General features: G+C 38.8%; 2 protein-coding genes across 7 annotated transcripts in view; one reads left to right on the top strand and one right to left on the bottom strand.

Moving 5' to 3' along the window:
• Positions 1-508: 508 nt before the first annotated feature.
• Positions 509-11,006, bottom strand: LOC114046744 (putative protein FAM172B). Of its 4 annotated transcripts, XM_027867232.1 has the most exons (4): positions 10,134-10,303; positions 8,649-8,700; positions 5,725-5,804; positions 509-2,852 (listed from the first exon to the last, which is right to left on the bottom strand). In XM_027867232.1, exons 3-4 carry the CDS (start codon positions 5,728-5,730, stop codon positions 1,764-1,766), a joined length of 1,095 nt encoding a protein of 364 aa, XP_027723033.1. In that variant the 5' UTR covers positions 5,731-5,804; positions 8,649-8,700; positions 10,134-10,303; the 3' UTR covers positions 509-1,763. The 4 variants fall into 4 exon arrangements, with proteins under 4 accessions (XP_027723033.1, XP_027723049.1, XP_027723041.1 ...); XM_027867248.1 differs by lacking the exons at positions 8,649-8,700; positions 10,134-10,303 and adding an exon at positions 10,984-11,006; XM_027867240.1 differs by lacking the exons at positions 8,649-8,700; positions 10,134-10,303 and adding an exon at positions 10,534-10,677.
• The window catches only part of SENP7 (SUMO specific peptidase 7), a 164,662-nt gene continuing 164,006 nt past the window's right edge, over positions 10,419-11,074 (top strand). For all 3 annotated transcript variants that reach the window (XM_027867203.1, XM_027867194.1, XM_027867184.1), the window contains exon 1: positions 10,419-10,536. In XM_027867203.1, the coding sequence (XP_027723004.1) occupies positions 10,485-10,536 (52 nt within the window). In that variant the 5' untranslated portion in view covers positions 10,419-10,484. The remainder of the gene's footprint in view (positions 10,537-11,074) is intronic.

Below are 11,074 nucleotides of genomic sequence, written 5' to 3'. Positions count from 1 at the left end.
TGATTATATGTTGTTATGGTGTGCCAGCCTAGATCTCTGCCCCAAGTAATTTTTGGAGACACAGAACTGTCCTTAGGGGGATGCTGTGCTCTTTGCCTCAGGTTTAATGCCACACAGGTCCTGTACACATGGTGTCTTATTCTACTCCTTTTTCTTAGTTCTCTGGCCAGCACCAACAGTTTAGAGCATTGCCCATTGGTACTGTGGGACTGATTCCTGTAGCTTGGGTCTCCAAAATTCTGGGAGGAGGGCTGTCGATCAAAGTATGCAAGCTTAGACACATGTCCTATTCCTTCCCCTCTGATTAATGCAACAATTTCAGAGGATTAATGAAGAAGCATGTCATTCACCTCTTGAAAAAGAGAGGAGATAGATTCAAGATACAAAATGAGACATTTTTGGACACAGCCAATGTGAGAATTTATTTTGTTTGGCTATGCATATTTATTAAAAGGTCTTTTTTTTTTCATTGGGGGAGGTAGGATGACAAGGACAATAAGATAGCAAAAAATATTAAAAAAGTCATGAAGCATCTTTTTAAAAAATGCAAAGGAAAGCCATAAGGAAGCATAAGCAAGATAACTTTGAAAGCTACAGGTAGAATTTATATGCTCAAAAGGAAATGCAAGCTGCATATAACAGATCTGGATTTCATTTACAATTCATTTACAATTCTTTTTCTATCTATGCATATGGAAATATCCATTTTATTTGGTGTTAAATTAGGACTCAACAAAATAGAAAAAGATCCCTTTCACCTCAAAATGTGTCATTCTTTAAGTGACTCAAGCAGCTTTTTATCTCAGTATTAATAGTGGACTCAGTTGAGTGGCTTCTTAGGAAGACACTGTTCTAGCCCATTCTCATGGGGGTTAGGGTAAAAAAGGAGCATTGGTAGCAGTGGGGAGAATAAGAAAGATCTTTGGATCCATTTGTCTTGTCAAGTAGGATAGAAGTTTCATTTTAATCTACTATAAGGTATCACCTACTTGTATGACTATAGACAAGTCACTTAACTTCTCTAAGACTCAGTTTCATCTTTTGCAAAATGATGATAATATATGCATAATGGTGATAATACCTAACGGTTTTTGTGAGGCTCAAATAAGGTCATGTATGTAAAGTGCTTTAGTTATTATTATGCAAATGCAGATCCTAGAAGAGGTTTCCCCATCCCTTGATCCTTCCCCTTACTAGAGAAGATTATGGCATGTCCTCTACCCATCAGGTTTTCTGGCACAGAGAAACTTTACTTATGTACCATTATACTATGTGCCATAAAATCAAAGCTAATCCTGCTTTGTTAAACAAAGGAGTGCATAAATAAGAGAAAACATGGGTGCTGCTTGTTATGTTTAATTTTAGTCAGTTTTACAGAGTCATCAAAACCATTTATAAATCAAAGAATATAACTTGCTCTAAATTTGAATTAAGTGGCAGTATTTGTAATGACTACCTTTAAACTCTCAAGAACATGGCTTTTCAAAAATCAAACAATTCTAACAATAGGCTTTAAAATAAGATTGTAAAGAAAAAAAAATGGCAGACTGTAAGTTTACTTTCTTTATCCCACAAAAGTCTGAAAAATGAAAACAAATTCACATTTCCTTAAGAAAAAAAAAAACCAAAAAGCAAAATCAGATAGTTATCAGAAGCATTCTGATTCAGCATACCAAAGTTGGGAAGAGGTAGAAGCTGCTCTTTTGATTCTAACATTCTTAATGCAGCTTTCTAAGGGGCAGACACAGCATCTCTCTTTTTTCCTAAATGCTTTGCTTTCTTTTTGTGCAGCTTCTAGTTACAATTGGCATTCGAGAAAAATGAACAGTTGTTTTGGCTTTTAAAGCATTTTTGAGGTATTTGAAAATTGATTGTAGGCTTGTAGAAGGTGCTAAGCTATGATTTTCTGTACCAGCAGAAACCTTTGGACAATCCATTTTTAAAACAGTGGCTACAGGTTTATCCAATGGCTTGTGGCTTGTTATCCATTCTCGACAGTGGTGTTTTATCCATGCTAATAGCTGTGTGTCATTTCCCAGCTGGTGCTCTACATGGTGTGCAGAATCAATAAGGGCTACAGCATATACTTTGTTCATTACTTCCCACTTTTTCTGAACAAGTAGGTCCATGAAAACCAAACCTCCATAACCATGGACAATGAAAGCTACATTCCTGGCTGCACTTTTCAAAATGAAATGATTCCAGATGTAGGCAGTATGTTCTTCAGGTGTACTACTGTATTTTTTAGGAATGCACTGGGCAACCTTAGACAAAGAAAATGGGTTCCCAGACTGAAACATTTCTGTGGAAGATGACTCAATAGTGTATCCTAGAGGACTTTGACACTCTTTTTCTAGCTTTAAATCCATGAAATTATCATTAGGATTTAAAACAATGATACCATAATCTGATTGCAGTGCTAGTTGAATACAAGGTATTTGACTTCCATGTTGCAGGCCATGACGGACTATGGTCTGTTGACTCCACTGCCCAGCCCGAAAAACTCCATGGTCTTGAAGGAGAACAAGAAGGGAAGGATTAGTTAAGGCATTCTCACTCATGAAAAAGAAGCTCCTTGGTTCCATGATAGCCTGGATTGGGATATATACTTTGTGTAGTTTGCATACCTTCTCCAAGAGCTCATAAATGTAACATTCAAGCAAATAGCCAAGGGCCTGGTAGCGCTTGCTATTTCTCTCAAGAGTATTTTTGTAATAATTAAAGACAAAGGGCTCATGTGTTTCTGTGTGTCTTAATTCAGCCTTTTCATTGAAGTCATACTTAAGTTCTTCCATATATGCTGACTGCTTCATGAATTTTTGGAAGCTCAACTCCTGTGTTATCAGGAACCACTAGAAACAAAGAAAAAAATATATATATATGTATGTGTGTGTGTTCAAAAATGTGTTTTTAACCTGAAAACTTTTATTCCTATGAAAAAAGTTCTTTCCTGGGATCAAGTGAACACTTTAAGAAGTATTATATTATATTATGTTATATCATGTTATTAGTCTGAGACAAAATTCCCCACCTCCCAAATCATTGTGGATTTGGGGGATACATGTAAAGTTTGGCTAAGGGTTAGGAAATGAATGGTCAAAATACTTGATAGCTATTTGTTATTTAGCATATTCATTAATGCATAATTTATTTTTTACAGTTAAAAATCTGGCTATTCATTCAGATTTGATTCTTGTAAGATTTGAATTAATACATATTTTCCTGCTTTAACTGGGCAAGTAATGCTTTATACCATGAGATGAAGAAAGTAAAGGCCAATTTTAAAAGCCCTGTATATGTGGGGGAGGGACAAACACAAGCTCATAAAACAGTAGATACTGACAACTTACTGAAATTTATTTGCAAGACTGAATTAGGGGACCATTACTATTGGGTAACAGTTATCTTACTGCTGTGAAAGATTTCCCATAGAATTTAAGTTCCTTGAGAACAGAGACTATAATTTTTTCTTTATATCATTACTGCATAGCAGTGTTGGGAATACAGTAAGCATTTAATAAATACATGGTGAATTGAATTCATGCATTTCTGAGGTACACAAAATCTCCTAGAGAATATAATTTACATGGGGAGGAAGCAGATGAATCACTATCACCAACTTTGTAATATCAAACCAATTCCTTCTCACTAGAATTTCCTTCTTAGGATTTTATCTGCTTACCATTCCCACTTCTCTCAAGCACATCAAGATGTATAAGTGAATGTAGAGACAACACAATTAAAATCAACATGAAGTGAGACACAAATAGTTCTAGCAAGCTTAATTTCTTTCCTTTTTTTGGGGGGGGGTGAGGCAATTGGGGTGAAGTGACTTGCCCAGGGTCAGACAGCTAGTAAGTATCCAGTGTCTGGTGTGCTAGATTTGAACTCAGGTCCTCCTGACTCCAGGCCCGAGATGCTCTATCCACTGCACTCTCTAGCTGCCCTGAAAGCTTAATTTCTTAAAGGACTGATTAGGATGGTCCCTCAAGGTTCAAAGAATCATTTTCCTATTGGTCTTAATACTAGCTAGCATGTAATCTTTTTTCTCCCCAATTCTTTTTAAATAACTACCTAATACAACAATTCTGAGCAGAATAAGCAAAAATTTTAAAAGTATAGGAGCATATTTTAGCAGAAAAAACTGAAATCAGGTTCTTTATTTAACCTGTGAAATTGTAAACTCATTGAGGACTGAGACTCTTGTTTTTGTCTTTGTATTCCCAGTGCTTGAGAGGTAGCCTGGCCTAGAAGATAGTGAGCTGGCCTGGAATCAGGAAGCTCTGAGTTCAAATTCTGCCTCTCCCAAATATATGATGTACATGTACATACATCATGGTTTTTACACACACACACACACACACGTGTGTATATCTCTCTCTCAATCCCAGGGTCAGTTATTTAACCTTTTAGTGTTTTAGGTAACTGTATGTTACCAATGTAGTTGCAGAGAAAGGGCTGACCTGCTTTGGAAGAAGGAGTAGACTATGAGCTACTTGAAAGCAAGTACTGTTTTTTTGCCTTTCTTTGTAACTCTAGTTACTTAGTATACTAAATAGTATATATACTAGTACAACTAGTACTTAGCATCTGCTCATAGTAGGCACTTAATTGATGCTTGTTGATTTGATTAGTTGATCTCCTATATCAATATCCTTATTTCTTTCCCCTGTGCCTAGCACATGGTTAAGTGCTTAATAAATGTTTGTTGAATTAATTTTGGACTTATATTCTGCCCCAGAAAAGAAATACTGCTATGGTTGGTAAAAAAAAAAACAACAAAGAAAAACCTGTTGTATTCTACTCTAGATATAGCCAGTTGGGAAGCAAAAGCGAAAAAGTTTGTTCAGAATATTTGAAACAAGAAGTTTTTTGTGGTGAGATCTTAAAAAGCTGTATTACCTAGTTTTCTTACTTTCAGCAGTTGCTATCAATAATTTTATGACATCAATATAAATTTCTAGGAAAAGAGGAGTAGCCAAAAAAAAAAAAAAAAAGGAAGTGACTTGGTCACAGTAACCATTAAAATCTACCACTAGGGTTGGAACTGGAATCCATGTCCCCTGCTTGTGGTCAAGTACCTTGCTATTTAACTATTGTCCTCTAAGAAATAGGAATTATGGAGAACTTAAGCACTTCAACATGAAACTCCATTAAAAAAGATCTGTCATTTAAAAAAACAAAAACAGAACTAGTAATTTGGTACTAAAATAGAACTATTTTACTTCCAATAAGCAATGCAATTATGTATTGGGCAACAGTAGTTATCCTGCCTATCTACATTTATTATTCCATTAATCAGTATGAAACAATATCTATTACTATTATATAAAAATAGATGTGAAGAATGAACTATAGAATTGAAGACTGAGGAAGCGCATAGTATTTCTTAACAAAGAGGAAGGAATTATTTTTGAATGATAGTGAACAACTTTTTTCTCCATTATTACTCCTGATGAAACAAGGTATGAATTCAAAGAAGTGCTATCATTTAGATATTAGGAAAAAAACTTTCTAAATGTCTGTAACATTTATAGTTAAGAAGATTTTAAAGATAAGAGTGAACAATTTGAGAACAAAAGGCTGGCAGTTATCTGGTATTGTTTAAATTCCAGCTTTGCTCAATTAATCTAGAAAGGCATTCTATTGCATATGTTTGTTTTGACTGTCAGTCTGATTAAGAAGTTGAAAAATATCCCCCAAAGCACATGTAAACTTACTTACATTCATGTTATGCTTCAAACAAATTCACTTCCATTCAGAAAAGACTTGTGCAGATTTCATTTAGTACTACTCAAAGGAATCTGTTAATTGACAACATGAAGTGAATTATAAATTTTAGCCAGCCAATATATGTAAATGATTAAAATAATTAAAATAAAAATACTAATTACTAAAATACTGTCTTGCCTACATATAAAATTTAAAGAAACCTAAGAATTTTGACATTAATAGTATATAACAATAAAACAATTCTTCTGTTTACCATAATAATGGTAAGGAGTTTAGTCTATTTCCCCAACTCAAAATTGAGTTTATTAATTTCTATCTTCAAATTGTTTATAGGGAAACAGTGCTATAAAATGTGAGATCTGGAATGTATAAAAGATAGAACTTTATTTTCTCAACTATATTATTAATATAATTATCCACTTTTCCTTTTTTTAATGCATTTACTTTTGCCAGAATATTTCAAAAACCCTTTCAGGTGAAGATTCTATGTTTTATAAATGGGGAAAGAGATCTTTTTAAATGAATTGTTTGCTCAAGAGATTGAGAAAAAATTAAAATCACTAACTTCAAAATCCTTTTTTTCCTTTTAAATTTCACAAGTATAGAGAATATAAGATGATAATGACCAACAGATAAGCTATAAGGAGAATAATGAGGCAAAAATTCTAATATTTAAAAGCTACAGTTTTCAGTAAAAGCCCAACAAGACCACTCACTGGAATTTATTCATGGTGCTTTAATTGGTTCTTCTGGCTCACATAAATCTTTAAGAAACATATAAGTTTGATTGAAAACATCTGATTAACTTCTTAAGCTCAAGTTTCTTGAAAGTACATTTCTTATCGTTAATATGGTAAACTTTCAGAACTCAATCAATGCTACTTGTTTCCTCTTATTAATTTTCCCATCTCTTTATTTGCAATTAATTTGGTCACTGTGATACCCCTTTAGTAACTCAAGACAGCAGGATCCTACCATAGTATTTAATGAAACTCTTAAAAATGAAATTTATAAGAAATCTAGAATATGGATGTTTTACCATTTATGAAATCCCACTTACATTGTTATACCTTAACATTTAATGCTAAAACATCACATTTTAAAATGATACAGATTCCAATTCCAATTATTTTTCTGAATTTCTTGGATTTTATTAAAATCACAAATAGGTATCTTGAAAAATGGATGCTTTATTTTCATAGTATTTCTCAAGTGGCACTTTTTACACTTGATTGGTCCTGTTTATTTCTGCATATTTTCTCACTTAAAATGAAAGAAATGTATGATTCAGTTCATTATGTCTAAAAGACATGATTTAAATTCATAGAATATCAGTTAGAAGGGGCCTCAGAGGTCCTCTAGTACAACTGCTCTTTTTATAGATTAAAAAACCGAGGGCCAGAGAAGTTAAGCGATTTTCTCAAGATCACAAAGTAGTAGTAGTAGTAGTAGTAGAAGTAATAACAACAAATAATAAAAATAATAATAGCAGTAGCTGTCATTTATGCAATGTTTTAAGATTTTTGAAGTTTTGCTGATATCTTATTTTTACATTAGTCACATGTGAATATATATCTCTCCCCACCCACCACACCTACCTTGCTTCCTTTGTAACAAAGAAAAAACAATAGTTAAGTAAAAACAACTGACACAATGATCTAGTGCTTTAAGAACTGTCAAGTGCTTCACAATTTTGTGAGGTGGGGGTTACTAATTTTCCTTACGGATAAGGAAACTGAAGCTTAGAGAAGTTGGCTTATTCATGGTCAGAGGGCTAGCAAGCATCAGAGTGAGATTCAAACTCAGGCCCTCTGATTCCAAATCCAGTGCTCATTCCACTATACTATACTGATTCCAAATAAATTATACTAAAACAACAACAACAAAACTATGATTCATCAAGTCCCATATTAGGAATTCTTCAATGAGTTTCATAACCATGAAAAAGAGATGGGTTTAACAATTCATATGGATGAAGAATGCTTACTATTGCTATTATGGCATGTATTTAAACTGACAATCCATTGAATTATTCCATCAACATAGTACCCATATTTTCCACAGGTACTATAAATGGGCAATGGACCAATTTTAAGATTGAATAGGAGAAAGTGAATGGGCTTGATTGTATTTGGGAAACTGGGCAGTACTTTCGTTGAGCCCTAGCTGCTAACATGTATATATCCATTTTTAGACCCTAATATTGTCCAGTTAGGCTATATTGTTATGGCTCAGGGAAGATCACAGTCTCTTGAGAATAAAAATTGTGGGTAATCCAAAGGGCAACAGAGACTCATGTTAAGGGGTGAGTAGACTGAGACATTACCCACAATGAACTGTACATAAAAATGGTATTAAAAAGTATTATTTAGGAAATGTATGTTTGCAAAAGAAAAATGGGTCACTCACATAGGAATAGGAGAATAAATAATAGTCAGCCTGGATTCTACTGTTAAACACCTTGAAGGCCTCTAGTGCATTGGGTAGATTTTATTGAAGAATTTATGAGAGGACATGGACAAAAATTACACAGATTGAGAAGGCATAGATGTGTTGTGATCTACACTAATGGGTGAGTATACTCCTTTCCATTCCTTCTCCTCAGTGTTGGATATCCTGAAGGCAAAATGGTGTGGTTAATAATTGTACTGGACTTGAAGTGAGGAAGAACTAGGTTCAGACTTTACCTCAGATAATTTGCTTTTGTGATCATGGGAAAATCCCTTAACCTTGCTTACCCTCAGTTTCCTCATCTGTTAAATGGGGATAATAATGCCTGTAGCATCACCTTATAGGATTACTGTGAGGTTTTGACTACAATAATATATGTAAAGCATTTTCCAGAGCCTCAAGTACTACTATGAAAATATATTCATAAATAGTAGTCATAAAATGGGGATAACAGTACCACTCACCTCCCTGGTTTGTTGTGAGCATCAAATGACATATGTAAAGTGCCTTGTAAACCTTAAAGTGTTATATTAGTGTCAATTATTATTATTATTATTATTGTTAGTAGTATTAAAAGTTGTGATTATGGGAAACAAGCCCAGGTAACCTGAATGACCATGCTTAGGTGGCTGCAGAGGGCTGCCTTAAAGGACCATGGAGGGGGGAACCAGGTATGTGGGGAGAAAGGGCCTCAGGCGGTGAGATCCTCTTTGACCCAAAGTGGTCCTTGGTCCCTGCCTGGAATGGAAGATGAGAGAACCTATGCATTCCTGATCATCAGGCAAGGTTCTGTGAAATCAAAGTTTAGCAGGAAGTGGAACACAAGGTCCTTGTCTGTCACTCCATTAAACCTGGATATAATCAACTAATCAACAAGCATTTCATAAGCTTCGTGTCAGGCCCTGTGCTAGGTACTGGTGATAAAATTATAAAGAATGAAACAATCCCCACTTGGAACTAGAACAAGTATCTCAGGCTGACACAAGGTGGGTCTAGTGTTTCCACCAGCTGCAGGTTAGGCTTCAAGAATTATTACTATTAGCACAACTTAGTCCAAGAGCTACAGAAAACACTTCATCTATGAAGTAGTTAACAGAGACTGCCTTTTCTTTGTATTCTCAGCGCTTAGCACAGAGTCAGTCAGCCCTTAAATCAGTGCTGGTTGATTACTGATTGAGAGTAACGCTGTGCAGGACTAGGAACAAGAGCCCGCAAGGAAGCTTAAATTCCCCATCTCCTGCTGCGTCTGCAGGGCCCCCGGGAAAGTTTGCTCAAGGGTGAGTGCTATTTTTGTAAGTTTCTTGGCTATTTTCTTGGCTATGTAAATAAATGTGTAGAAGTCTGGACCCAAGAGCCTGATCAGCTCGAAGGTTAAAACGACAAGGCCACAGATTGGGAGGAATACATTCTTTCTGAAGAACTTTGATAGTGTCTGTTATCTAGATATCGAAGACCAAGCCCAAGGAGAGGTTGCATGACTTTCCAATGATCTAATGGGTGGGCGTGCTCCAGATGAGGAAACTCTGAAATCAGCTCAAGCGGGTGAACTCAGGCCCTTCCATTCCTGAACAGAAATACTGGAAGCATAACGAGTTTCAAGAAGACAAGTATGGGTGATGAGTTATAGTTAACTAGAGATGGAGATAACAGGTGGGGAGTTGACTGTTCTAAACAAAATCTCCTTTCACAAGTTTGGCGGGCTGTCTACACTTGACAATCGGAAGGGGCGTGTGTACACACCGCGTCTCCCACCCTTGCCTTCCCAGAGCAATCTCTGGCCGTCGCCTCGGCTTGCACAGGTTCGGGCGAGGCTGTCCCGGGAGTTGCTAGGGGGTCCCGAAGTTCCTCCCACCCCCACCCCGCGGCGGGCTTCTTTCCCCCCTCCCCTCAAGCCTTTCACCCCGTCTCCTGATAGTCTTTTCGTTTTTCTGAAAAGCATCCACATTTACCAAACCCATAGCGAAGAGGAAAGCAAGCAGCCCTTGCAGCTCAAGAGGCGGGCGCCCCGGCATCCGAGAAAGAAGCGGAAACGCACAGACGGGGTGGGCCTGCGAGGGCAATGTTTGGGGTCTAGGAGGGAGGACTAGAAGGGGCAGGGAGGGAAGTGTTCTATTTCCGGTCCGGGAGCGGCCTCGGGCTGCTGCGCAGACGCACCGGCCCGCTCTTCCCGTCCTTCCTTCCTCTCCCTCCCCTCTCCCAGCCCCCTCCCCCGGCTCCGGCCCCGGCCCCGCTGGTCCTTCTGCGCTTTCCGTGGTGCTGCCGCCCCTGCCGCCGCCGCCGCCCCAGCCGCACCGGAGGACATGGAGAGGAAGGCGAGGTCCGCGCGATCCGGGGGTCGGCGGCCCTTACCGGGTGAGAAACATTCAAAAGGGGGTGGGACGGTTGTTCCACCGAGAGAAGGGGAGTTCGCGGGGCAGCGGCTCCCCCGGCCGTGGAGACGCGGGTGTGTGACAGAGAGAATGGCGGGGACGACCCGGGCCCGGCCCGAGCGGCTCTCTTCAGAAGGGAAGCCCAGGCCGCCTGCGCCCCCGCGAGCCCCCACCGGCTCTGCGCTAGCTGTCACCCGGCGGGGGGGGAGGTTTCGCCGCCGCCCGGACCTCGGGGAGCCCGGGAGCCCGGCAGCCCGGCGCTTCCCTCGGCGGCGGCAGCGCGGACTGGCGGGAGAGGCTGTCATCTGGCGGCCTGTCATTCCATCCCCGGCCCCGCCACGCCTCCCGCTCGGATCTCCCGCGAGCCCCGGCTGGCTCGCGGACTCGTCCGCGGCAGCCCCGGGCCGGAGCCGGGCACTCCGGGTTTTACCTCCGTCTCGCCTCTTCCCCTTTTGTTCGCCTGACTTGGGGCCGCCCGGCTGTTCCGTACGCCCCGGGAAAGAAGTGACACTTTGTTTTTC

This window comes from Vombatus ursinus, unplaced genomic scaffold (assembly GCF_900497805.2).
Source record: "Vombatus ursinus unplaced genomic scaffold, bare-nosed wombat genome assembly UNPS02001419.1, whole genome shotgun sequence".
Classification (NCBI taxonomy): domain Eukaryota; kingdom Metazoa; phylum Chordata; class Mammalia; order Diprotodontia; family Vombatidae; genus Vombatus; species Vombatus ursinus.
This window is presented reverse-complemented; position numbering and strand designations above follow the sequence as displayed.